General features: G+C 43.7%; 1 protein-coding gene and 1 long non-coding RNA gene across 2 annotated transcripts; both read left to right on the top strand.

Moving 5' to 3' along the window:
* Positions 1–643: 643 nt before the first annotated feature.
* VIM (vimentin) lies at positions 644–9,313 on the top strand. The gene is made up of 9 exons (XM_008510877.2): positions 644–2,054; positions 2,694–2,754; positions 5,178–5,273; positions 5,361–5,522; positions 6,042–6,167; positions 6,729–6,949; positions 7,421–7,464; positions 8,047–8,132; positions 8,952–9,313. The coding sequence occupies exons 1-9, from the start codon at positions 1,492–1,494 to the stop codon at positions 8,991–8,993; spliced, it is 1,401 nt and encodes a 466-aa protein (XP_008509099.1). The 5' UTR covers positions 644–1,491; the 3' UTR covers positions 8,994–9,313.
* Positions 9,314–11,364: 2,051 nt separating this feature from the next.
* On the top strand, positions 11,365–27,616 carry LOC139080454 (uncharacterized). Its single transcript, XR_011534979.1, has 3 exons — positions 11,365–11,575; positions 12,248–12,306; positions 27,492–27,616. It is a non-coding gene; the product is annotated as an uncharacterized lncRNA (long non-coding RNA).
* The last annotated feature ends 222 nt before the right edge of the window (positions 27,617–27,838 follow it).

Raw genomic sequence — 27,838 nt, 5'->3', positions numbered from 1 at the left:
ACACTGTGTCGTTTGAGTTATATAATTGCCTTTCATTAATCAAATTCGGGTTTTAAAGCAACATCTAATTAATTCTATAATTGGCGCAGATTATAGCTTTAATGATTTCCACTACAGCAGAAAAACCAGTGATCCCTTAGGTTGATTTTGAAACTACGAACGCTGAGTTTCCTCTTTCACCCAGAACTTTCAGATCGTGCTAAAAGACGGGTGTGGTTTCACTGGGGGAGGGGAGAGGCTGAGAGGAGACCGGAGAGGAGGGTGGAAGGAAATTTTGCAAAAAAAAAAAAACCTTCCCCGAGTGCATTCATGATGCCAGAGACCCATGCTGGGCGGCTATCGAGGGTCCGCAGAAGTTTCTTGCTAACGAGAAGTCCGCACACTGGAGGAAAGTCAGACTTTGGCGAGTTCTTAAGAACTTAGGAGGGCTCTAGTCTCCCCCTAGGCAAACCGCACACTAGAAAGCTGCGCCCTCACTCAAAGTTGGGTAAAACTGACAAAAAATAGCGTGCGCGGGGCCCGCGGAGACTTCAGTCAATCTCGTCTAACGGTTTTCCCGATCCGCTAGGATCCCTCAATCTCGACGGACAGAAGGGCGCAGAGACTCAGTGCCTGTGACTCAGCGACCCCACCCCTCTTCCCGGGGCTTTCCTCGGCCGCTGCCTTGCAGCTCGCGCGGTCCAAAGCCGGACCGAGCCCGTTAAGTCCCTGAACGGGAACCCCCAAAAGAAGAGGATGAAGAGAGATGCGGAGCGGGGCGGTCCCCTTTTCCAAGCGGCCGGTGCACGAGGCTGTCCTGGGCTGTGCGCGCCCCCACCTCGCACTCCAGCCTCAGGCGCTCTTTGTTTCTTTCTCCGCGCCTTCCGATCGGCTGGATCCCTGACTCCCCCCTCTTCCTGCTCCTTTGCCCGCGGGTCTCCCCACCCACCCATTCCCGGCGGACCACAGCCCTGCGGTCTCGCGCCCCTCCCACCCGCGCCTCTCCTCCCACGCCTCTTTGGCGCGCTGCCCAGGACCCCTCTGGTTCAGTCCCGGGCGGGCTCCCCAACCACCTCGCGACCCCGCCTTTTTTAGCACCCAGAGAGAAGCAGAGCTCAGGCCATCACCAGAAAAGTCCCTTAAGTCCCAGCCCAGCCAAGAAGTAATGGGACCGTGCCCAGCCCCAAGCAACGGAGAAGCGGGGAGGAGGAAAGCTCGAGGGGGCCCCTGCCCCAACCCCCCGCCCACCCTTCCCGCTTCTCGCCCGGTCCCCATTGGCTGGCGCGCTCCGCGGCTGGGATGGCAGTGGGAGGAGACCCTCTTTCCTAACCGGGTTATAAAAACTGCGCCCTCGGCGGGGTCCCGTCCTCTGCCACTCTCGCTCCGGGGTCCCCGCGCCAGAGACGCAGCAGCGCTCCCACCGCCCACACCCACCGCGCCCTCGCTCGCCTCTCCTCCCGGAGCCAGTTGGCACCACCGCAGCCGCCCAGCCCACCGCCACCCTCTGCAGCCATGTCCACCAGGTCCGTGTCCTCGTCCTCCTACCGCAGGATGTTCGGCGGCCCCGGCACCGCGAGTCGGCCGAGCTCCAGCCGGAGCTACGTGACCACGTCCACCCGCACCTACAGCCTGGGCAGCGCGCTGCGCCCCAGCTCCAGCCGCACCCTCTACTCCTCGTCCCCGAGCGGCGTGTACGCCACGCGCTCCTCGGCCGTGCGCCTGCGGAGCAGTGTGCCCGGCGTGCGGCTGCTGCAGGACTCGGTGGACTTCTCGCTGGCCGACGCCATCAACACCGAGTTCAAGAACACCCGCACCAACGAGAAGGTGGAGCTGCAGGAGCTGAATGACCGCTTCGCCAACTACATCGACAAGGTGCGCTTCCTGGAGCAGCAGAACAAGATCCTGCTGGCCGAGCTCGAGCAGCTCAAGGGCCAGGGCAAGTCGCGCCTGGGGGACCTCTACGAGGAGGAGATGCGAGAGCTGCGCCGGCAGGTGGACCAGCTCACCAACGACAAGGCCCGTGTCGAGGTGGAGCGCGACAACCTGGCGGAGGACATCATGCGGCTCCGGGAGAAGTAAGGGGGCGCCCACGAGGGGCTGCGGGAGGAAGGGAGAGGAGAACAGGGCCACCGCGAGGAGCTGCCACGCCCCTGGGGATGTGTCGGGGCGGCAGCTGCCTCGGGGACAACGGGGGACGAGGCTGTGGCTGCAGCGGCTCAGCCCCGCCCTGAACCTAGACCTCGAGTTAGCATTTCCCCTCCCCCTGCATTGCCCAAGAACGCTCCCTTTCAAGTTGCAGATTTCTTAAAACTGCTACTTTGCCTGTAGTCAGAGGTCCTTGGAAACGATGAGCGCGAATTCCCTAAACTTTTAGAAAGTTTCCTGGCCCCGTCTGGCGGGCTGCCAGCCATGGGGCGGGAGGAGAGGATGGCTGCGCAGGAAGCGAGACAAAGGGCTTGCAGAGGCTCCTCGGGGGCGGGGGCCGGCGTTCGCCTTGCAGGTCACTGTGGCGACCGTGATTGCTTTTCCACGCTAGGGCCGAGGTCCCGCGAAAACTTGCCGAGGGCAGCAGTCCTAAAAGCCGCGGTCACTGGCTGCCCGTGGACGTGGCGCAGCGACTCTGGTCCGGCGGTGCGGCGGGGTGGTGGTTGGGTGGGGCCGCCCCGCCCTTGGCGGTTTTACAGTTCCCGTTTGGTTAATGTGCGATGTTTCAGGTTGCAGGAGGAGATGGTTCAGAGAGAGGAAGCCGAGAGCACCCTGCAATCCTTCAGACAGGTTTGTAGATTCTCTTCCCACGCGCGGCCACCGGACCCCACCCCACCGACCCAAGGGCAATTCTAAAAGTTACTTAACCCACATCGAAATAGTGCAAAACTTCACGTCTGTGCGCAAAGCCCCCTAGTGGCAGAAAGACTACAGATTGGAGCTTCTCGGGATAAAAACCCTTGAATGATTTAAGCCGTCCCTTGGAACAAAAAGTCCTTTTAACCTTTTACTTTGTTTCAAGATTTTTTCCAAAGAAATATTTTTTCCCTTTTCCTTTTTGCAACACGTTGACCTTCTGATTCCCAACAGTTACAGCTTGATGGAGATTGCGGTTTGCCACAGTCAAGTTGGCTAACTTTTACAAGGCCGCAAAAAGCGCAATTACGCGCTGTAGTTTAAAATATCAAACGCGTTGGCGGATCAGAAACTTAGTTTAAATGGAATGAAGCCAGCAAGTTTCCTTTTTTCTCTGCAAGTTCCACTGTGGCGTTAAAGTTAGATGGAAGTTCCGCTGTGAACAACTATTTTGTGATCTAATAAGGGTGAAAAGGAGCCATCTGTCCCCTTGGCTGAACGATATTAATGGTTTCTACGGGCTTCACTATGGAATGTAGATACAGACATTCTGGCAAGTGTGGTGGCTCTGGACAGAAATAATAGGAGTCTTTGTGTTCCCAGAGAAGCTTTGCAACAGGCTACATTCTTATTGAATATGTAATGATGTAAGCACAGTTCTAATTGGACACAAGTATTTGCTAACATCCGTTATCTAATATCTGGCCCGGACTTGTGAAGTATGTGATGTGAAAAGTTCTTAAAGCTACAATCATACCTCACATTTGGTAAGGCCTTTCTCCATTGGGTTCTTGTATCCTTTAGCACTCTCCCGATAAAGAAAGAATAACCCTAACCCTGAAGAATGGAATTTTAATTAAAGGGATTTTTTGCTCCAAAGTTAGATAGACTTAAGGATTTTTAACTTGAAATTGGAATTCAAAAGCGGGATGAGTTCTCAGCACACTTTTAGTCTCCTGAACACTTACTGAGATTGACCATGAAACCACTCTCAGATTTTAGTCTAGAATAACATTTTGAAGCAGAAATACATTTGCCAAATTAATTTAAACACAGCGCTGTGTGGTTCATTTTAGTCATTGGGCATTTATGATCATCGTATCTGTAGTGTTTCTTGTAGGAGTGAGTTAATATAAAAAAATATTAGTATAAAAGATCTCTACCTTAGAGATTAGGTAAGATCCCTGGTTCTCTTCAATGAAGTAGAATGTCACATTGAACGTTTTTATAGAGGCTAGTCAGTTATCTTTTATATCCTTTTAAGGGCTTAAGAACAAGTAAAAATGAGTTTTTTCCCCCAAGCCTGATCTTTTTATCACCCATTCCTCATTCGCTTTTCCATGAAGGTGGTAGAAGTGTCTCACCATTTTAAGACGGAAAGGCTATAAACTGTAGTCCAATTTAATTGCTTCCAAGATAAGAGGTATAAAAATCCTCAGGACGTTCTCTCGAGGGGAAATAAAATCTTTGTGATGTAGCAGTTTACAAATGATGGGAACACACAACCTGTGCCAGAGCAGGAAGAATTCGACATAAAGTTTCCTTATATGCATTTGACCAAGTCATTCTGAAACTACCTGAGTAACTAACTGAATTGACACAGTGCTAAGTAAATAGGATGGACACACCCTTTCATAATAAGACTGGAGTTTCAGGAGAAAAACCTACCAGAGAAAGCAAAACAAATACAGTTCAGAATTACATTTCTTTTCCTTGTTTGCCTGAATTGCATCTTTGCTAGAGCATATCCTGAATTGGAGTATAAATCTGTCACCTGCATGCCAGATGACTACACACTTGCTTTGGATCCTTAAGGATAAATTTCAAAAGATCTGAGTAGAGAAAAAAAGAGCTTAGCTATACTGTACAACTTCTGAAGGCTGAATTTCTTTTCTCCATGTACTCGTGTGTACATGGAGTTGTGAAATCTTGTCAACTCTCATAATCACTTCATTCCATGACGTTCCAGAAAAAAAGAAACCTTAAAAATGCTGGAACACAGATTTTCTAGATTTAAAAAAATAATAAAAAACTTCACTGGTATAACGTAGGTTCAATGATAATTGATTTAGTGTGGTTTACCATGCTGGTGTACGTTTACTTATTTTGAAATGGTCTATTAGCCACCTGGACTACAATGTAGGAGTCACAACTCAGATTTCTTAGTGAAGAGAAGAAAGCTTAGTATGTGATAGCAGTGGGTGATTTACAAACTTATTCAAACGTCATAAAATTTGTCAATACCCTTGTATAGTACAGGGACTTAGCCCATATGGTTAACTTAAAATGAGTAAATGAGAGAAGCCCTTGACTTTAGCATCCTCCTCCACGTCATACCTTTTCTCTTTTCAAAACAGGATGTTGACAATGCTTCTTTGGCACGTCTTGACCTTGAGCGTAAAGTGGAATCCTTGCAAGAAGAGATTGCCTTTTTGAAGAAACTGCACGAAGAGGTAAGTGGAGCCACTTTTCGTGAATGAATGTGGGTGAAGCTGCTCCCATACTTGGCGTGGCTGACCTTCTGACTGTTCTTTCTTCAGGAAATCCAGGAGCTGCAGGCTCAGATTCAGGAACAGCATGTCCAAATTGATGTGGATGTTTCCAAGCCTGACCTCACGGCTGCCCTGCGGGACGTTCGTCAGCAGTATGAAAGCGTGGCTGCCAAGAACCTTCAGGAGGCCGAGGAATGGTACAAGTCCAAGGTAGGGAAACAAGTCACTGGCCAGAACAAAAGAAAAGCATTTTGTTCTGCAAATGTGATTCTTAAATACCGTTTAGCTCCAGTCGAAAAGCTGGCTTTAACTTCTTGTTCAAGTTTTTTTTTTTTGCTGCAGCCTCCACACCACTCACGCCCCCTCCCCTATTATAGCAAACTCCCTTTCCACTACCCTCTTTCCCCTGCTTCAAAGCCCACCCCAACATCATGCCCTTGACCTCCACACTTTTAAATGAGGGTGATAGAGAGAGAATTTCTGCTTGAAAATACCAGCGTCAGCATTCTACTGCTCTTTCTCTGGTTTTCAAAACAGAAATTGAGACACGTTCTGGAAGACATGGAGATTTGAACATACAATATAAAATTTGGTTTGTGTCATCTCATACTTGTTTATTTGTTTGTTTGCCATCTTTAAGCTTTCTCATGTGTCCAGGTAAGGTAGATTCTTGGGGGATTTGTGAACAAGCCACTGGAGTGATCTACATTTCTCGTTTCTTCCTGACAGTTTGCCGACCTCTCTGAGGCTGCTAACCGGAACAATGATGCCCTGCGTCAGGCGAAGCAGGAGTCAAATGAGTACCGGAGACAGGTGCAGTCCCTCACCTGCGAAGTGGATGCCCTTAAAGGAACTGTGAGTATGACACTGCAATAAAAGAGGGAAGAGAACCAGCTTGGATCCATTCAATTGACTAAGCTAATGGTGATATATGAACAAAACTTCAAATCAAGAAAAATTTCTTCTTATTTATTTATGTATTTATGTTGAGGAAGATTTGCCCTGAGCTAACATCTGTTGCCAATCTTCTTTTTTTTTCATGTGGGCCACCACCACAGCGTAGCCATTGACAGACAAGTGGTGTGGTTCTGCACCTGGAAACTGAACACTCGCTGAAGCAGAGTGTGCCAAACTTTACCCTCTAGACCTTTGGGGCTGGCCCCAAAATTTGTGTTTTAATCCAAAGAAAATGAATTCTTAAGACAGGTTGAAAAAGCACTTTGAGATCTGAAGTTTTAAGCTTACATATGTTGTTGCTTCTAAGAAGAAGGACTTGGTGCTTGTATTCTCCATCTAAAATTGGAGGGTTGGCCATTTGCCACCAAGGGAAAAGATTGCAAATGGTCTGTAAGTGGTTCTGGGAGTAGCTGGGTTTTTCTGGAAAATAACATTGGAAGCCTTTCTCACCTCCTGCAGAATGAGTCTCTGGAACGCCAGATGCGTGAAATGGAAGAGAACTTTGCTGTTGAAGCTGCTAACTACCAAGACACTATTGGCCGCCTGCAGGATGAGATTCAGAACATGAAGGAAGAAATGGCGCGTCACCTTCGGGAATACCAAGACCTGCTCAATGTTAAGATGGCTCTTGACATTGAGATTGCCACCTATAGGAAGCTGCTGGAAGGCGAGGAGAGCAGGTATGGAACAAGGACTTGTGTGCGTGAATTAATAGCTGCCACTTGCTACATATTATGCCCCTCACTTTGCGTACGTTATCTCATTTCATCTTTAGAACATTTCTTCAAGGTAGCTCTTTACTGCTTTTTATAGATAAGGAACCATAAGTTCAGAGAGATTTAGTAACTTGCTCCAGTCAGAGTTAATTGATCGCAGAGCTGGGATTTGAACACACAACTCTGTGAAAGTCAGCTCTCTTCGCACTCTTTCATGCCTCCAGTTCACACCCCTGCAGAGACAATGCTTGGAGTAAAGTAGTTTAAATGTACGAATGAGACGAATCTTAGATAAATGCTTCTGAAGCAAATCCCACACTTATAAATTACAAGAATTAATTTTCTTATTTGATGAAAAAAAGAGCGAATAAATTCATGCCTTGTTGTTCGAGCTGTCTTCCAAAAATTTTACTGTTTTTCTTCATCTTTTTATAGGATTTCTCTGCCTCTTCCAAACTTTTCTTCCCTGAACCTGAGGGGTAAGTGTTTGATTGCCCTTTATGAAAAATGTCAGCAGCTTGTAACCATTCTGTTTATGATAAAGCACTAATTTGAGGGGCAGAGGGGAGGAAGATTGGCCCTGAGCTAACATCTGTTGCCAATCTTCCTCTTTTTGCTTGAGGAAGATTGTTGCTGAGCTAACATCTGTGCCAGTCTTCCTCTGTTTTGTGTGTGGGACGCCACCACTGCATAGGTCTGCACGCAGGATCCAAACCCACAAACCCCAGGCTGCTGAAGCAGAGCATGCTAACTTAACCACCATGCCACTGGGCTGTCCCCAAAGCACTATTTTTTTTTTTTTTATGATACCTGAGAAATGCCATACAAGAGAAAATTCTAGAAAACCTCCATAATTTTCAGACCAAGCACTGTCAAGTAGTGTCTTGCAATCTGTGCTTCCAGTTAAATTTAAACTCCATCTCAGTTCCTCCTTTGGAGTCTACATGAAGTATAGCCCATCTCCTTCTGATGCTACAGTGGGGTCAGGCACTGGGTTTTAAGATAGTGGATACCCTTTAGAATTTCATTTTTACTCACTTTGGGCCTGTTTCTTTATTCAGAAACCAATCTGGAATCACTCCCTCTGGTTGACACTCACTCGAAAAGGACCCTTCTGATTAAGACGGTTGAAACTAGAGATGGACAGGTTGGTATCTTTGAATCAAACTGGAGTAATCTCAGGCAGACACTGATGTCCTGTTAAATCCGTGAGTCTGTATCTCAGATACACCTAGCTAATTTGGGAGGTTTCGGCTTCACTCGTGACTACTAAAAAGAGAATAATCCCCTTCACACACACAGCACTACACACAGCCAAATAATTATTTGGCTTCTGCATGTGAAGGTCAGAGAACAATCTTTCTACGTTGAAAATTAGTGATTTTTCTATGGCCTTTAATTTAAAATGGGAGTACCGCTTCCTTAGGTTACTTCCTAGACTGGCTTCATGAACTGCTTCATTTGTTTACCTCAGTATTAGGAATGCTTTGATCCTGACATATGGCCTTCCCTAATGACTATCACCCAACCCTCCTAGGCCCTTTTACGTGGTACAAGGACATGCTGTGTGGTCAATTAGTTTCTCATTACCTCTCTATGCCAGGAAAGAAAAGGTCAAAATTTATTGTAATCTTTCCTTGCACATAAGCTTAAAATGTACTTATTGTACATTTTAATATGCCTTAATTTCTTTTAAACTTTTCTGCGTAGGATTATTAAAGCATCCTTGAGAAACACAGTTCTTAAAAAGTTTTATTTTTTCGAGTCATAACATTGGATATTTATTTTGCCTATAAGTGAAAAGCATCTTACATACATACATATGTCCTTCCTAGCTGTAACCCTTGCCACTCAGAACCAATGGAAACAATATATTTAGTAGGATTTTTCTTAGTCATGCTTGATAGGGTAATTTAATCTTTAGCATGTAGTATTGTGTTTGATTAGAGTTTTATTTTTTTAACAGGTTATCAACGAAACTTCTCAGCATCATGATGATCTTGAGTGAAAATTGCACACACTTGGTGCAGCAATATATTACCAGCAAGAGTAAAAAAGAAATCCATATCTTTAAGAAACAGCTTTCAAGTGCCTTTCTGCAGTTTTTCAGGAGCGCAAGATAGATTTGGAATTAGGAATAAGCTCTAGTCCTTAAGAACCAACACTCCTAAAAGATTTAGAAAAAAGTTTACAACATAATCTAGTTTACGAAGAAGCCTTGTGCTAGAATACTTTTTAAAAAGTATTTTTGAATACCATTAAAACTGCTTTTTTTCCAAAAAGGATCTGACCAACTTGTTTCTGCTTCAATAAATCTTTGGAAAACTCTTTGGTGTCTTATTTATTTGATCCTAACGAAATGATTGTCTGAATTTTATGGGAATGTATGTTTTAGTTAAATATTTTTTGGTCCTATTGGTTAATCTGCCACAAAAATCAAGTTTAGGTTAACTTGATAAATTCAACTCGTTTATGCTTGAGGTATGGCTCTTAACTTGGTCATTTTAGCTAGACTTCACTTCTTTTCAATTAGGTTAGTTTTTGAGTTTACAAATAGGTGATATATAATAACTTGTACAAAAAAGATCATAAGTCTTTTCATAAAATGAGTTCAGCTGGGTCCACGTCCATGTGTGATTTCAATTTTAACAAATGGACTTCCTAAAATTAAAAACTTCGACTAAATGAAAGCTGTTTTTTTGGTGTGTGCAGCATATGAGTAGCACAAATTCCACCTTGGGAGTTAAAGCAGAGGGCAATGGCCAAGAGGAGGGGCTGCATCTTCTATTAGCAAGATGCAGAGAAATGGGACAAGTTCATCAAGTTTCAACGTATGAAACTATCTTGTGTTTATGTATGTATATATCTATATGTGATAGCTATAGATGTTTTTAAAGACCTTTGTGTCTGGGGGAATGATATTAGACACAAAGAAAAATCCCTACTTTTTGTTCTGGGAGATGAGATTAATTCCCGTGAATCACAGGGTGAAATGATGCTAAATGCAAGTGCAATTAGGTTGCAAGGCCTGGAGCAATGAGTGAAGCGGTGCAGTCATGGAAAGCTTCCCATAGGCCATGCAGCACAAGAAAGCCTTAGGAGGACAGATGGAGATTAGATAAATAGAAGAGTGAGGGCATTGCCTGGAGGCAAGAGAGTTGTCACTGTTGGTAGTGTGTGTGTTCTGGAGGAAAACCTTTGAGGAAATTCCTGGACATCTCTGAGTCCCAGTTTCTTGGATTACATTACCCCTCTCCAGGAATGGTGTCCTGGGCATTTGTAGTCATTTTTAGGTGTTTACATCCACCTCTCTCTCAAGTTGCTGAAGGGAATAGTAAGATAGTCCACGCAAAGCCAACCTAAGTGCCAGGCACCATGTGAAGAGACCTTAGCTGTCACCTTAGCTGTGATGGTCATCGTTTTTGTTACTGTGGGCACTGCATGAGTAAAGAAGGGATTGGCTGTGGAAGGGACCCCTCCCTAGGGTGACTTTACATCCTAGTTTGCCTAGGGCAGTCTTGATTTATGCTTACGTGTTAATAGTGCCCTCTTTCATAGTGTACCATGATTGTACCAGCTTGGACCATAGGTCATGTCTGGTCATCCTACCCTTAGCATAATCTTAGAGGAAAGGGTATTCGTCCTGAGATACCTTGAGTGTTTGAACAACTGACATGTTAAATGGCATAATCAGCATTATCAGAGTAAACATCCAGGTCTTTGCACCCTTAGGAAACTTTTTCCATTTGATTTTTCGTTTTGTTTTCTGTCCTTTAGCCATTCTCACTGTGTTCTCTCAGTCTCCTAAGCCCTGTCTCCTCTTCCATTTCTACCCTACCTCTGGCTGATGAGGATCATCCAGGGCAGACACCAGCCCCATGGCACTTTTCTTCAAGCGTAGGACTCTTTATTATTAAAAACAAAACAAAGCAAGCTATGGTTTTTTTCCAGGATGACAAGGAGTTCTGTTCATATACCTTGAGACTAGTGGGCTCCCCGTCCTTGAAAATCCCTTACAGCTCTTTGTAAAAATCACCTCCCTGAAATGGAAAAGATGAGCTGGCCTCCCTTATCAGTGACTGTCAGAAATTAGCCTTTCATGAAAAGGCTCCCAGGGGCTCACCTCATGGGAATTCAAATCTCTTTAAGTCTTTTTTATTTTTATCTTTAATTATATCATTAGCATTTTCCTTATCTTCCACTTCAAAAAACTAATAAAAAGAAACTATGTTCTCACCACCTATGGTGAAGCAAAGATTAATGCTTGGTTCTTTCATGTATAATATCAATCCAACATGAAAGGAGATAAAAAAGGACCAGGAGGAGGAAGTGATGTCACACTTCATGTCACATAATGTGTAAGTCTGAAAAAAGTTACCAAGGGGACTGAGAACTCCATGGAAATAATGTGAAAGTTAAGTCCTGCTAAGTTTTCTCACAGTAGAGGCAGATGGAAAAGGTGGCTGGTGAATGAGACCCATGTCTGATTTAGGTCGAGCATGCCCGATGGAGGCTCCACCTTCCACGACCAGCCTCTGACAAAGGCCTAGGAACAGGAAACCTCCTGTCTGAGGTTGGGAGAGGAAGGGAGTAAGTGTGGGTGCGGTGACTGGGCAGGGGGCCAGGGGTCGGTGGGAAGACACCAGCTTCCACTCCTGTTTTCCTGAAGAAAACAAGGATAAAGCAGATGCTATGCCTGAGAGAAGGCTGTCTATCCAACCTGTCAGACTTCAGCTAAATAAAGGGTTTCTATTAATCTTCTAGGGCCGCCGTAACAAAATGCCGCAATCTGAGGGGCTCAAAAACAGAAATTTATTGCCTCACAGTTCTGGAGGCTGAAGTCTAAGGTCAAGGTGTTGGCAGGGTTGGTTTCTTCTGAGGTTTCTCTCTCTCTCTTATATAATCTCTTCTTATAAGGAAACTGGTTATATTGGATTAGGGACCACCCGCATGACCTCATTTTACCTTAGTTAGCTCTTTGAAAACCCTATCAATCCCAATGCAGTCACATTCTGAAGTCCTGGGGGCTAGGACTTCAATATATGAGTATTGAATGGGGGAAGGGACACAATTCAGCCCATAACAGGCTCACAGTTCAACATTTGGAGGACACTTTCCTTGTCGGTACTCGCAATAGGTCTGCGATAGAGATTTTCAAAAAGCCGTAAGTTTGCAAAGTCATTGATGGTTAATACACTGCTTAAAGATTTGTGGCCATCTGTGACTGTCTAAGGTCTCCATTTTTTAAAATCCCCTTTCTAGGATGAGAACAGTTTGAAATAAATCCTGTGGAGACTTTCTACAAGCAGCTATCATATGAGGTAAGCATTTCTTTTGGGGCACTGTGGGAGGTGAGCAGATAGCCGTGGAAGGCCCTAGACGAGGCCCAGTGGCGCAGCGGTTAAGTTCGCACGTTCTGCTTCTCAGCGGCCCAGGGTTCGCCGGTTCGGATCCCGGGTGCGGACATGGCACCGCTTGGCACGCCATGCTGTGGTAGGTGTCCCACATAGAAAGTAGAGGAAGATGGGCACGGATGTGAGCTCAGGGCCAGTCTTCCTCCGCAAAAAGAGGAGGACTGGCAGTAGTTAGCTCAGGGCTAATCTTCCTCAAAAAAAAAAAAGAAAAGAAGAGTCAGCAGAACTTAACAGGTTGCCCTCAGATGAGGATTTTCCTCAGTCCAAGAAGACCAGGATAAAGCTATGCTCTCTTAGAAAGTTCAAGTTCCCTGTGTGTATCAGGCCCTGTGCTCGAGGCCAGCTGTACGACCACAAAGTCTGCTCCCTTACCGACTTCACAGTTTACCAGGCTAGCGGGGAAGAAGGGTGCTAGAGACTGAATGTTGGTGTCCCACCGAAATTCATGTGTTGAAATCTTAACCCTCACTGTGATAGTATCAGAAGGTGGGGCCTTTGGGACGTGCTTAATTAATTAAATTTGGGGGGTAATTCATAAGGTGGAGCCCTTGTGAATGGGATTAGTGCCCTTATACAAAGACACAAGAGAGCTTGCTTTCCCTCCGCTCTGCTTTCTGCCATGTGAGGATGCAATGAGATGAGAGTTGTCTGCAAATCTGCAAACCAGGAAGAAGGCTCTTACCAGGCACCGGATCTGCTGGCACCTTGATCTTGGACTTGCCAGCCTCCAGAACTGTGAGAAACAGATTTCTGTTGTTTAAGCCCCCGGATCTGTGGTAGTCTGTTCTAGCAGCCCGAATTGACTAAGACAAATAGGGAATGTTGTATACAGGGCATTGGATGTATTTTACTTCAAAAGTGTTGCAAAGCAGCTGTACCAATCACTTCCTTTCAATTCAGTTCTCCTCACCAAGAACCAACGAGTGGAAGGGTCAAGTTCTAACCTTGGAGTGCACACTGGATTCCAATCCTAATGCTGATCATAGCTCAGTGTGGTCCCCTGTCTCTCCAGAATATGAAAATTTTCCTATCTTCTCCTTTGGTTTCTTGATCATATTCTTATTATATTTAATTTTTTTTTCCTTTTTCTCCCCAGAGCCCCCTGGTACATAGTTGTATATTCTTTGTTGTGGGTCCTTCTAGTTGTGGCATGTGGGACACTGCCTCAGCGTGGTTTGATGAGCAGCGCCATGTCCGCGCCCAGGATTCGAACCAACGAAACCCTGGGCCGCCTGCAGCGGAGCGCGCGAGCTTAACCACTCGGCCACGGGGCCAGCCCCTATATTATTTAATTTTTTAAAAATATTTATCTAAAGGTCTTTGTCTGCCAATGTCAGGGTATGAGTCACATGTGAATTTGTTTATATTGTCTACTTCCTTTTGGTTTTTGATTATTTGATCCTATTTTTAGTACACCTCATAATTTCTTACTGGCTGCTGAACATTTTAAGTGAGTACTTGTTGAAGCTCTGGACAATGTTTTCATCCTCTAAAGAGGAAGAAAAGTTTTCTTTTTACCAGGAAATGAGTACCAGTGGATCTCTTTGATCCTGTTAAGGAGTAATTTTAGCCTTTTTAGGCCTGGTCTAATTTAACTTCGTTGTCTCGGTACTGGTAGTTACTTCTCAAGTGCCTCCCTGAGCCCTAATGTGGGACATTTCTGGGTCTCAGCTCTAGCCTGGGTACATTTATCAAAGCCCTTCCACTGTGGCAGAATTTAAACTCTAGCCTCTGTCTCTCCAGAACTATGCAGGTGCTGGTTCTCTGCAAAGTTTTTAGCTTCTGTTCAGTTTTTAGCTGCTCTGCTGCTGTTTTCTGATGGGTTTTTTGGGGTCTCATCTTGAACATACACAACTTAAGAGACAGCCAACAATTTGAATAAATTGCTGTCCACTTGGCCCAGTAACAATATCATTTTCTGTTTGCACCCTCACCCTCATCTGGAAATTACCCGCGTGGGAAAAACCAGGTGAATGTGGATTTTATCTTAGATACTTTCCTTCTCTCCAGGAGTAGAGCCCTCAATTTCAATTCTGGACTGTGTTGGTTGCTCTCAAAAAAACATTCAAAGAGTTCTGTGTGTTTCCATGGAGTGGAGAGGTATTCAGTTATTACCATGATGAAATGTACAGCTGCAAAACTTAGTGGCTTAGAATAACGATTCATAGTTCTGTGCATTGACCAGACTCAGCAGGAGAGAGTTTACTTAGGATCTTTCATGCAATTGCAGGCAGGTGGGGTCATCTGAAGGCTCTCCTGGACAGGACATACAAAACAGCTTCTTCATTCTTATGCCTCTTGCCTCGGAGTTCCTTGGCTTCTTTCACTTTCTACGTATTGTCTCATAATCCAGGGCTTCGGCATCTCACAGCGTCGTCTCAGGATGGTTTCCTTCTTACAATGTGACTCACTGCTAAGAAGCAGGAAGCCAAAATGTCCAGGTTTGATAAGGGCTATGTCTGTAAATCACACAATTTCCACTATAACCCTGTAAGTCAAATAAGTCACAGAGGCCACCCAAATTCAGAGGTGGGGAAATAGACTCCGCCTCTCCATGTTGGGAGTGGCCAGGTCACATTACAAAAGAGCGTGTGAGATGAGAGACAATGTTGTGGCCATCTTTGGAAAATATAATCTGCCATAGATACAAGCTACTCTGTCAAGGCTGAAATTGGAAGTCTCAATCAAAACTGACTCAAGAAGATAAAGAAAAGCTGAATAGTCTTTGTTAAAAGAAAATATCAAAAACAGATATCCTAACAGTTGAGCTGTACCAAATACTTAATGTACAAATCCAAATCATCACAAATACTTCCAAATCATAAAAATGAGGAAATATTTTCTAATTCATTATGTGAAGATGGCATAACCTTAATCCCAAAACTAGACAAATACCAATAGGAGATGAAAATTGCAGGTCACCTTATTCATGGATATAGATGTAAATATCCTAACAAAATATCAGCAAACCAAGTTGTGTTGGCTAAAGTTCTTTGAAAAGCAAAAGGTGGATTTAGATGTACAAGAGCTTTATTGTAAAGGGTAAATGGGAAGACACAGGAGTAGACACGTGGGCCTTTTGGCTGCAATATAGGTCTGACACCAGTGACAGGAGAGAGAGAAGTATGTAATAGAAAGAGTAGCCTCAGATTGCACTGTAGACTGAAGAAGATGTAGGCAAAGCCAACGGGGGTCCTTGAGTCAGTCACCTGTTAGAGGAGTCCCATGTCCCACTGGAATGGGTCAGTACTACTATCTTCACCATGTTCAGCCACTGGCTTGGGAGCAGCCTAGGGGAAGTGTGTCTTTGACCCAAATTGGGTGGTGAATCCAGAGGGATGGGAGCTGTGGCTGTCAGTCAATTACGCTCCTTGAAACAGGAGATGTAAGTGATATATTTTCCTTGCCACTACACAAATCTAGCAATACATTTAAAACATATGTACGTATTATAAATATATAAAAAATAATAAATGTCAAGTATAACTCGGGAATACAAGATTATTTTAATATAGAAATTGATGAACATAATATTTTAACATTAAAGGAGAAAACTATGTCATCAGCTTGATACAGAAAAAATATTCCATAAAATTCAACATCTAATCATTGTAAAAACTTTTAGGAAAATAGGTCTATAAAGGACCTTTCTCAACTTGATATGAGGTAGCTATAAGAAACCAAGAGTAAACATAAAAAATAATAGTGAAATAATATAACTATTCCCTTTAAGTTCAAGAAGAACAAGGATGCCCACTATCCCCGCGCCTACCCAACATTGTGCTATAGGAAAAAATAAAGAACGAAAAGGCATAGGAAAAGAAAGAAGAGACAAACTGTCATTAACTGCAAATGGTATTGTTTCTTGTTTGAAAAACTCAAAACTATCTACAGACAAATTATGTACAAAGAAAAGCAAAAGGCCAAGAAGAGAAAAGACACTCTTGAGATAAGATAAAATAAACATCAAGATAGGAAGACACGTCTTACCAGATAGGACTATAGGAAAATGTAATAGTGTAGTATTGGTGTAGAGATAGACATGAAGAGAATATAAAGGGGCCCGCCTGGTGGCGTAGCAGTTAAGTGCCTACATTCCTCTTCAGCGGCCCAGGGTTCACCGGTACAGATTCTGGGTGAGGACATGGCACCACTTGGCAAGCCAAGCTGTGATGGGCATCCCACATATAAAGTAGAGGAAGATGGGCACGGATGTTAGCTCAGGGCCAGTCTTCCTCAGCAAAAAGAGAAGGATTGGCAGCAGTTAGCTCAGGGCTAATCTTCCTCAAAAACAAAAGAGAGAGAGAGAATATAACAGTGTACCCCAAAATAAACCCATGTATCTTAGTCTGTTCAGGCTGCTATAGCAAAACACCATAGACTGGGTGGCTTAAACAACAAACGTTTATTTCTCACAGTTCTGGAGGTTGGGAGGTCCAAGATCAAAGTGCTGGCAGATGTGGTGTCTGGCGAGGGCCCACTTCCTGGTTTGCAGGCAGCCACCTTGCTGTGTCTTCACATGGCAGAGAGGGCACTAGCTCTCCGGTATCTTCTGAGAAAGACACTAACTCCATCATGAGGACCCACTCTCGTGACCTGGTCTAACCCTAATTACCTCCAGAGGCCCCACAATACCACAGGCCTCTCCAAATACCATCACATTGGGGGTTACGGCTTTCAACATATGAATTTTGAGGGACACAGTCATTCAGTCAATAACACCAAGTATATGGAAATTTGCTTTATGATCCAGCGAGCATTGTTCTAACATATATTAATTGGAAAATCATTTTGAAAAGGACCCTTAAAGGAAAAATGCCACCATTTTATACCCAAGTTTTTTCTGAAGGCTTTCTGTAATATGGACGAAATATTCTCCTTCTAGCCGTTTTCTTCCTGAACTTGAAGCAATGTGTGCCTCCTTGAGGAAAAGAGATGATGACTGGAGTGTTTTAATGTCCCTTTACGACTTGCCAAAGATTTCTTTGGCAATGCACAAATTCCGTACCTAATTGTTCACCATCTACGAACAAAATTAATTTTATACAAATATACAGTCTAAAGTGAACTCTAGGAAGCCTACTTTATGTTTGACAATCTCAAAAGCCTTTTCCTTCCCATTTATTGCCTATTTCTCCCCCCCACAAAAAGTCCCATCTTTCAATTCCAATTAAATATAGATAATATAAACTACATTGGTATAATCTAACATGCGTAGGGTTCTGGATATAGTCAGATAATTGAATGTTCTCACCACCACCTCCAGAAAAACTCTCTTTCCCTCTGTGATTCACTGATCATAAACTGGTTTACTGTGAGAAGAAAAGATGGCTAGGTTGAAGCTGTCCCCAGGTGGTAGACAGGATGAACTACCTATGAAACAATGCAATCTGTTCCAGGTGGAATACATTTCAAAATGTTTTTCCCTATGGGCTTTGACAGAAACAGGCAATTTTTGTTCCAATTGTCTTCTGCTTCAGCAAATCCTTCTGGCTGTTGGAGTAGTCACCTTTCAAGCCCAGGAATTACTGTTTGAATTCTTTTGCTTCAATCTGTCAGAGCAAAGCTGAAACAGAATGTCATCCATGAAGTTCCAGTCTGTTCCATTCAAGGATTTGATATACTCAGACCTATGCTTGGCTTTCAGTACCATCGGGTAATGATATTTCTTGGCTTGACTACAAAGCCCCCTTGACACTACTGTAGTGATGAGATTTTATGGTTTTCACTAAAATCAACAACAAGTGGGATTTTTGATGGGACCAAAAGCAATTGATCAGAAAAACTATGAGGTGGCCTGGTCCAAAGAAACTCTTCATTCACGTAATTTGGCTAATAGACCTTCTTTTTCATAGATCTCTGTAAATAACGTTTGAATTCATACTATTTGAGCCCACCAGGATGACACAAAGTTGAGTTTCAAATACTGTTTTTTTGTGTGTTCTGAAAATATATTGTGAATATGCTCCTGCTAAGGATGGCCTACTGTCTGTAGGCCAGAGCTTGAGAAGATGAAGTGTATCATCAACCAGCTGCCCACAGGGGAGAAAGACAGGCAATTTAAGGGCAGAAGACCCCCAAAGCTATAACATGGCCCAGCAGTGGGCAGGCTTTCTGAACGTAGTAATCAGAGTCAGCAGTAGCGAGAATGCCCTTGGGAAGTAGAAGTCCATTCCACTGGGCCAGTCGGTAGACTCTGAGTCTGTCACCATGGCCACTCTATTCATATGCTCATTGTTCCAGTTCCAGGGAGATCAGTAACAATGTCTGGCTAATGTCAATTGGCTCACTCATTTTGTCTACTTGGTTGTTCCACGTCTGTTCTGTGGTAGGAAGCTTTCTGATGAGCATTAATATGTGATACAAAAATCCTCACACTTTGAGCCTCTCCCATATGCCCGTCCATATGCCTCTACTCCAGCACTCCTTGTGTCTAATAGTCCAGTGCTTTTCTTTCCAGGCTCTTTGCCAGCCAGCTGAGCTATTGGTCTCAGCCCAGGAATCTCTATATAGTCTCACCCCGGGCTACGTCTCCTTCTGTGCCAAGTGCACCACTTGGAACCCTGCTCATCAGGAAGATTTTTTTCCCTCCCTACTTTCTTTCAAGGCCACCTCTGACCATGGCTGCAGTAAAGCCACCAGGCATTTCAGCTTATAATCACAAACTGAGTCAACCCATCTATAACCCAAGTGCAAATTTTTGCTGCTTTTATGGAACCTCTCCCCCATATGACCACAAGCGTCAGCTGGGGAAGGGGTGCTAATGCAACCATGGACAGTGACCTAGTATCTGGGCTGTCTGCTCCTGCAGCTTGCCTGTGCTCTCTGGTCTTGCTCAGGGTCCATTCTGGATGTACCACTTCCGGTTTTTTGGTTTTTTTTTTTGAGGAATATTAGCCCTGAGCTAACACCTGCTGCCAATCCTCCTCTTTTTGCTGAGGAAGACTGGCTCTGAGCTCACATCCGTGCCCATCTTCCTCTACTTTATATGTGGGATGCCTACCACAGCATGGCTTGCCAAGTGGTGCCATGTCTGCACCCTGGATCTGAAGTGGCCGACTCCAGGCACAAGTGGAAGATGCGCACTTAACCGCTGTGCCACCTGGCTGGCCCCACCATTTCTGTTTTTAATAGGGCCCATAAAGAGAGCTGTTCCTAGAAAGACATATAATTCTCCATTGCAGACGACATGGCCTTCCTTTAGAACCAGGGGTCTGTGTAGTATTTCTCCCACTAGGGTTTTCCATAAACTACACCCTGCATCTCTGCTCACCACAAACACCTCCAGCACTATAGAGCTGGCTGGATTTTATGGCCAAAGCATCAGGGCTCTTGTACCATCGTCTGGACCTGCTGCAGAGCCTTTTCTGTCCCGGGGCTCAACGATGTAGGCAGCCTTGTGTGTTACCTGGTGTATGGACCAGAATAGCATTTCTGTGTGGAATATGAGGCTTCCATAACTCAAAGAGGTCTAACAGGTGTGGTGCTCTCTTCTTCAGGGAAAAGGATGCAAGACGCAGTCATTGCTTTTCACTTTGGAGGGAAGATCCAGGCACGCCCCTGACCACTGGACCCCTAATACTTTACCGAGGTGGCAGGTCCCTGACTCACAGGGTTTATCTCCCACCCTCTGGAGCACATGCTTCGAGGCCAGGCCTCCAGTGTACTAGCTACCTCTTCCTTGCCCTCCTCAATCAGCATGGTGGCATCGATGGAGTGGATGGATGGGATGGTCTGTGGGATATCTAGATCTCTTTGGATCTCACTGTGACTGAGGGTGGGAGAGTTAATAGAAGCCTCGAGGAAAACTGTAAATAAATGTTCCTGCCCATTCTACACGAATGCAAACTGTTTCTGATAAAAATAGAAAACCACCCCCCAACGTACATTTGCCAAATCAACGGCTGCACACCATTTATCTGAGGTGTCCTTAATCTGCTCTAGCAATAATGCCACGCCCAGCACAGCACCTGAGATTGGAACAACGACTTGGCTTAGCTTGCAGTAGTCTACAGTCATTTTCCTGGATCCGGCCAATTTCTACAACGCTCAGACTGGTAAATTGAGTGGAGCTATGATAGAGACCACCATCCTTGCATTCTTTTGGTTTTGAATGGTGGCATTCATCTTTTCCAAACCCCTGGGATGTGATGTTGTTCATGATTTGCTGGCTTCGCTTGGAGGGCAGAGAGGGGTAGCTTTAGAGACTTCCACTTGTCCTTCCCAAAGATGGCTCTTACCTCGAAGGCTATGGTCCCAACGTGGGGATTCTCCAGCTGTCAAGTATGTCCATTTCAATTATACAGTCAGGGTCTGGGAAAATGGCCAGTGGGTGAGTCTGTGGACCCAGTGGATCCACTGTGAACCGGACTTTATCTAGGACTCTTTATGTTTCCTGGGTCCCGTAATCCTCCACGCCAGCAGGGGGCCATTGTACTGCTTCATGTCTCTGGATACCATTGTCAATTCACACTGGTGTCCGAAAGCCCTCAAAAGGTTATTTGGTTATTCCTTTTTCCCCAGCATTCAATCACTCAAGTAAATGACTGCAGGTCCCTTTGGAGGAAGGACTTGGGAATAATTATAGAAATTATTGCTGCAACATTTCAGGGTGCTTTCTCCCAGGGCCCCAGCCACCTCTCAAGTCATTGTGTTCTAGATCTGAAAATTGGCTCAAGTCTGAGAACTGAGCAAGAGGTGAAACCTTTTTTATTAAGTGATTGCCATCAGCCCTTAGCTCCTCCATTCTTGCCTTGTAGCAGCCAAGAAGCACCCTTGTAGGCTGACAGTCTCTTTTGCCCCTAAAAAATCCAGGTTCTATTAACAATCTCCACCACTTTCTGTGAGTGAAACCCTTTGATTGCTCTTCCAGCCTTGCCAGTTATTGTGGTAATTGTAGCTCCCTGGCTTCTGATGATGAAGGACTCCCATGAGGCCCCATCCTTAGGCCTGTTAACAAGCCCAGCCCTGTGTCTGCCTCACTTACCATCAGCCCTGGGCTACTGACCTCATCTCACCACTGGTTTTCTCTGATCACTCCTGGTCCTAACTCTGTCTGTTCAGATCTTCCAAGAAGTAGAAGCCAAGACAGGATTAGACATACAAAAATTTATTGGGTGAAATGCCTGTGAAGGGTAGAGGGACTGGAGAAGAAGTAGGGAGAGAGAACCTTTAGACCCCGATGCAGGTCTGACATCTGTGAAAGGAGAGCGGGAAGGAAGAATTGGTTAGGAAGAGTCTCAGATTACAGTGCTGCTCTAAGAAAGGTCTTGGCTGGACCAATGGGGAGTCTTGAACAAAAGTTGCCCATTAGAGCAATCTTGCATCTGGCAAATGGTCCTGTTCTAGCACGCACACCATGCTCAGTCTTCGGCTGGGAACAGCCTAGGGGTGGCATTGGTTGAGAATGAATACCAGGTGGATTCCAAGGTGTGACAGTTTGAGACTGTCAATCAGCTATGTTCCCCAGTAGGTTCTCTTGAAGGGAGTGCTGAACCTCCATGGCTGCCTCTCCTAGGACCACACAATAATTCTGATCAAAGAGGAATATTTCCTTAGACGAGGCATAATCTGCAAAGATTCCTCTGGCCCTTCAGTAAGGAGAAAATATTACATTAGTAGACAGAGCGGTGTCTGCCCCTTTTCCATTCTCTTGTTTTACAGACTCTGCCCTGGCTCTATCTGTGTTTGAGAAGAGAAATCCATTACTTACCCAACCATTTCATTTTTTTAAAAAATTTTATTGAGGTCATATTGGTTTGTAACATTATATAAATTTTCAGGTGTACATCATTGTATTTTGACTTCTGTGTAGACCACGTCATGTTCACCACCAAAAGTCTAGTTTCCATCTGTCACCGTACATATGTGTCCCTTTACCCCTTTTGTTCTCCCCCACCCTCTGGTAATCACCAATCTGTTCTCCATATTTATATGTTTGTTTGTTTATCTTCCACATATGAGTGAAGTCATGTGGTAATTGTCTTTCTCCATCTGACTTGTTTCACTTAACATAATACCCTTAAGGTCTATCCATGTTGTCGCAAATGGAACAATTTCATCTTTTTGTGGCTGAGTAATATTCCATTGTATAAATATACCACATCTTCTTTATCCATTCATCCCTTGATATCCATCCATCTCCTGATAGCCTCTCTTTAGCTACATGAATGCCTTGCTAAAGTTTTTAAATGATCATGTTCCTTTAATCTCACCTCTTCAAAGAGACTTTCTTTAACTTTCGTCTTTATTTTCTCTTCTTTTACTCTACCTTATTTTTCTCCAACACTTTCTCTTATTACTGTCTATAATGTTATTATATATTTGTGTGTTTCTTGATCATTTTTCTGTGTCCCCTATTTGAATGTAAATTCCATAACAGGTGGGACTTTCTTTGTCTTGCTCACTGCCATATCTTCACTGTTCAGCACACACATGCCTGACACATAGTATGTGCTTAACATATGATTATTGAATGAGTACATCAAATCTTAGGCAGGCTAGCCTCCCCCACACATATCGAAAACTAGTCCCTGGGATAGGGAATGGGATGGAGAAAAGATATTTTTCTAGTTACATGATGGCTACCTCGCAATAATCCTATAAATCAAGCATTATAATACTCATTTTCAGATAAGCAAGTTGAGGTTTATAGAAGTTGAGTAATATTGACAAAGTCAACCAGCTAGTAAATTATGAAGATGGGATTTGAATCCAAATTCAAAGCATATGTTCTCAACCACTATAGGATACTAACCACAACAACCACAAGAGCCCCCCAAACCTAGCATGTAAAAGATGAGTTCTGAGAGATACTAAACCAGCTCCTTTTCCAAACTTCTTGAACAGAATGACTCTCACCATCAACCTACATAATTGCTAAATTACAGAACAGGCTTCTTGAATGACCCCAAAGCACTTCTAAGTTTTCCAAATAACGACTGATTGCATCCTCTTTTGCAAAGTGAAGAAAAACTGTTTGCTAATCGGGCCTCAGAAAAGCTTAAATGTTCCACACAGAGTAGCGGAAATCTAGAGAACCATTAAGTCATTACCTAGTGCCAAATTGAACGCAACGGTATATTTTTCTGGTATTTTAACCTGTCTAGCAGCTAATGATGCAGAAAGTATTTCTCTTATTTAATCCTTCTCAGGATGTTTTTCCTCACTGAGAAGCTACTAATAACCTCCCTTGTCAGGGAAGTTAGTCTCTTCAGATACCTGTCAAATGATTTTAGGTGGTTAATCTCAAAGGTAAAAAAAAAAAAAGGAACAGAATCATTCTGGAAAGCAAACAAGAAAAGGCACTCAGCTGGGAAGAGTCTAATTGTTATTAGCACATCCACTGCTGGCAGGAGCAAGAAAAAGCCCCACAAATCAGACACCAGCATCTAAAATCAAATGCACGTCAACTTAAATTCTAGTCTTCCGTTAACCTGATGAATTATTCACCTTCTTATGCATTTAATAAAGCACTGAAACGGGTCCCAGAAAATATTTGCACATAAAACATAATTTGAGAAATAAATAAAGCCTTGCTAGGAAGCTACAGTCCTACCCAAGCTAACTCTGATAAAAGTTCTCAAGGCAAGATGTCTGTCCTGCTGACTTCTGAGTCACTTTCTTCCAAGGACACTTCTTTTTGGATTGGTGTTGAACATGGCGGTAGTTGCTTCACTCCTGGAGAGCTGGGTCAGCTTTATTTACCGTCCAGAAGGCTTGATGAAATCTGGCTTTAGTATCTTTAAATGTCTTTTCTCAACCTCTGCACAGAAAGATCTCCTTGGGAGAAAATCCTTTATTTGAATCTTTCTCATAAAAAATGTGTGTGTGTCAGAGAGAGAAAGAGAGAGAGAGAAAATTGCTTTTGGGTCGTTAAACTCTTGAAGATATTTTTCTCAGAAGAGTTCTCCAACCAAGTGAAAATGTGGAAGAAACCACGTCCCATTCTTCAAAGACAACTGACAGAGAATGGTAGGGCAAAAACCTGAGGCCATGTGGTGTTCAAAGAAATACTGACATCTACTGGTGGGTCTAGAGTTACAGGGCTTTGCCAAGAGCCAAGTTGAGCTGTTTAGGAATTGGAGGGATTAAAATCCAATGGATACAACTCAGAACTATTCTAAGTAAAAAATGAATTTACGATAACCTTTAAGACTATTTCGGAGTTTTCCTATTTATTATACTCTTTTTAACTACAGATAGATAACCGTTCACTGAATCCTTACGTGTGAAACATTCAGCGAACAAGAAGCACAGAGAAGGCGGGAGGAAAATGAACCAAATTCTTTTCTAACTCTTTAGGACCCTAAAACACACCTCCTAAAAAACAGTACTTCATAAAGCGGAGAGAACAACTGGAATTAACACAGCTTAGTCAGAAGATAGATCTGTCTTCAAATCCAGAAAGCCCCGTTTGGTTTTGTAATTTCTACCAAATTACTTAATCTCTCTAAATCTCAGTTTTGTCAGCTGAAAAAGAGGTTTAAAAACACCTACTCTGAATGCCAATTAGAGGCAATTAATACAAAATGCCTTGCTTACATTAAATACTCAAAAATGGAGTTATTATCCTATTTAAAGGACAGGAAACATTCTGGGACCAATTGGTTCTTGGCTGACCAAGTTACGATTTAGGAGAGCGCTTCTCAAACTTTAATTTGCACGCGAGTCACCAGGGAGTCTTGTTAAAACAAAGGTTCTTAGTCAATCTGGGCGGGGCCCGAGGCACTGAATTTCTAGAAAGCTCCCAGGTGATGGGGCGGTTTGTCCCAAACCACGCTCAGTAGCACGGATCTATGGGGTCCAGCGCCCTCTGGTGGTCAAGAGTGTTGAGATGGCCTCTATGCCCTGCCTTCCTCTCTGAGGGAACTTTTTAAATGAGAGAAAACAGTTCTGAAAACTTGTCATTCCAATACATGGATGAAGAGTGCATAAGAAAGCTCCAGGGGCAAATGAACTTGGCTGATGTAGAAAAATTGATGTAGCAAAATTGAAAACTTCATTTTCATGCCTTTCCAATTTATGGATTCTACTCCTCCTAAGAGAGAGAAGGCGTTTGGGTTCTGAATCAAAATTACCCTCGTAAGAGCGGTTTGGTGCATTAAAGCTCAGCAGATAATTTGTTTGGTTATAACTCTAGGCTTTCTGCAGAATCTGCTACAGTGAGCAATTAAGGTCATGGGCTGGATTCGCAAGTGAGTTTGCATCCTGCCTTTGCAACCTGCCATCTGCAAGGTTTCGGGCAAGTTCCTTAACTTGACTAGGCCTTAGAGTCCTCAGAGTATATTGCGAAAGTTAAACAAGGTAAGACAGATAAGACCGTAGCACAAATACTCTCAATAAATTATAGCATTATTATTGTTTTCATGACAAAATAGCACAGCTGTCACTTCCCTCATTTCTTAAATACAGTGCTGCGACTCTGGGGCGGGGTGTGGTTGGAGCAGACAGTGGGACATCACAGAATGAGGTTTTGGAGGAAGCAAGATGCAGGTTTAAATTCTAGTTCCACCACCAGCTGGATGATTTCGGGCAAAGTTATATAATATCTCTGGGCCCCAGGGTCCATCTGCTCAATAGGGAAATTATAACTTACTCGGGGGGTTTGAGGATTAGAAATATTAGTTGAGCTGATACACAATAAGCCCTCAAACTCAGTTGCTATTAATGTAACTGCAGGCCCTCCAGGACCAGTCCAACTGACCCCATCTTATCAACAAAATAACTAAGAGTGATTTTTTTCAGGAACTGAGACCCCTTGTCCAGTTCAGGACAGTGTAGACCACCAACCCATCAAGTGGGCCAGCGCAAACGCTCAATAAGTGACTTTTTGACATCAACAGGTAAAAACTCCACCGTCAGATCATGCTAACGCTGCCATTTTGTGAACATGCGGCCTGTGAAGAGGCGTGAAGCTTGACTACAATTGTGCAGGTCATCAGTTACTTCATTCTCCTTCCCACCAATCATCTGTCTCCACACTTCAGATGACCCTGCCCTGCATCCCATAAATTGTGCCCCAAGCCCTGGATTGGGGAGACAGCTCTGAAGGCATATGCCCTGTCTCCTTACAGATCAATCTCACAAAATAAAGCTAGTTTCTTTTCTTAAAAGCTGATGTCACAATTAATTGGCTTTTTATGTGCATCGGGCAAGAGAACACCAATTTGGTGCAGCAATATTAATATCAATGGGAAAAAGACTATAGTCTGAGTCAGGAGGCTTGGGTTCTAAAATTCCTCATTTTTCTGACTTTTCTAACTAGACACATGGCATTTGAGGCAAATCAATTAATATCCTTGGCCTAGTAAACTACAAAACAGAGACAAGAATTATGGCCCTATCTCTAGGTCACAGGGTAACTGTGAATCAGGATTTTAAAAATTATTATTATTGTAACCAGTCAATACAATCGCTTTAATTGTATTTTAAAATATTTTTACTTGCATGCAAGTTTTTAAAGTATACAGAATATTTCTGTTATGTATTATCACAATTATTTTATACAACAATGCCATAAAATAGGAAGGATGCATATATTTGCATTGTTTACAGATAAAGGAATAGAGGTTTAGAAAGATTAAATAACTTGTTTAAGACCATGGAGTTGACAAAAAACAAAACTCAGGTGTCCTCACTCTCTGGGAATTTATGAGCTTTGTAGAGCAAAGAGTACTATTTAGGTGAGCCAGAGAAAATGCTCCATGTATTCACGACTAAAATTGCAGCCTAACAGTGGGTGACTGTGACTTGATCAGCATGACCGACTGATAAGGGCACTGTTTGTGGGCTCAGAAGACGTGGGTTCAAGTCCTGACGCTGTTCCCTTCTGGAGGTGACGTTGGGCAAGACACAACCTCTCCGAGTCTCACTTTAACTGGCAAACGAAGACTTTGAACTTGATAATATCCAAGATTCTTCTTTTCATTTTAAGTAGCCATATGGGTGGAAAGAGATAAGATGAAGTGTAAGACTATATTATATTCTCCATTTTAGATCAGCTTGTCCTTGAATGTTGGGGACATATGCCATCCAAGGGGTTGTCCAACATCCAAACTACCCTCCTAATAGCACCCTATCCTCTCTTTCAGGAAATATCCCAAACTATGGAAATCTTTCTACTGAAGACTACATGACCAGATCATTCCTCTCTCTACCATGAAGCAGTCAGGGAGCCAAGACTCTCCTTGGACTGCAGGTCACCACCTCACCATTGATGATTGTGGACTAGGCTACAGAGGGATGTCCAGAGCTCATAGTCATGGCCCCATCATTGATGATTGTGGACTAGGCTACAGAAGGATAGAGTTCATAGTCATGGCCCCATCATTGATGATTGTGGACTAGACTATGGTATGACCTCTTCTATGGTTCCTACTGTCTAGTTCCCCCACGCTTCTGTGTTTCTTGGCTGTTTTCCAAGTCTGGTCCTCCAACT

The sequence above is a fragment of the Equus przewalskii genome, chromosome 30, assembly GCF_037783145.1.
Source record: "Equus przewalskii isolate Varuska chromosome 30, EquPr2, whole genome shotgun sequence".
Classification (NCBI taxonomy): Eukaryota; Metazoa; Chordata; class Mammalia; order Perissodactyla; family Equidae; genus Equus; species Equus przewalskii.
The sequence above is the reverse complement of the archived record's forward strand: the minus strand, read 5'-3'. Positions and strand labels throughout refer to the sequence as shown.

Excerpts from the sequence above, each read along its gene's own strand:
- VIM (XM_008510877.2), top strand. The coding sequence starts at position 1,492 with ATGTCCACCAGGTCCGTGTCCTCGTCCTCCTACCGCAGGATGTTCGGC. Across the intron at positions 6,168-6,728 it reads TGGATGCCCTTAAAGGAACT|AATGAGTCTCTGGAACGCCA; the intron begins GTGAGTATGACA and ends CACCTCCTGCAG. Across the intron at positions 6,950-7,420 it reads CTGGAAGGCGAGGAGAGCAG|GATTTCTCTGCCTCTTCCAA; the intron begins GTATGGAACAAG and ends ATCTTTTTATAG.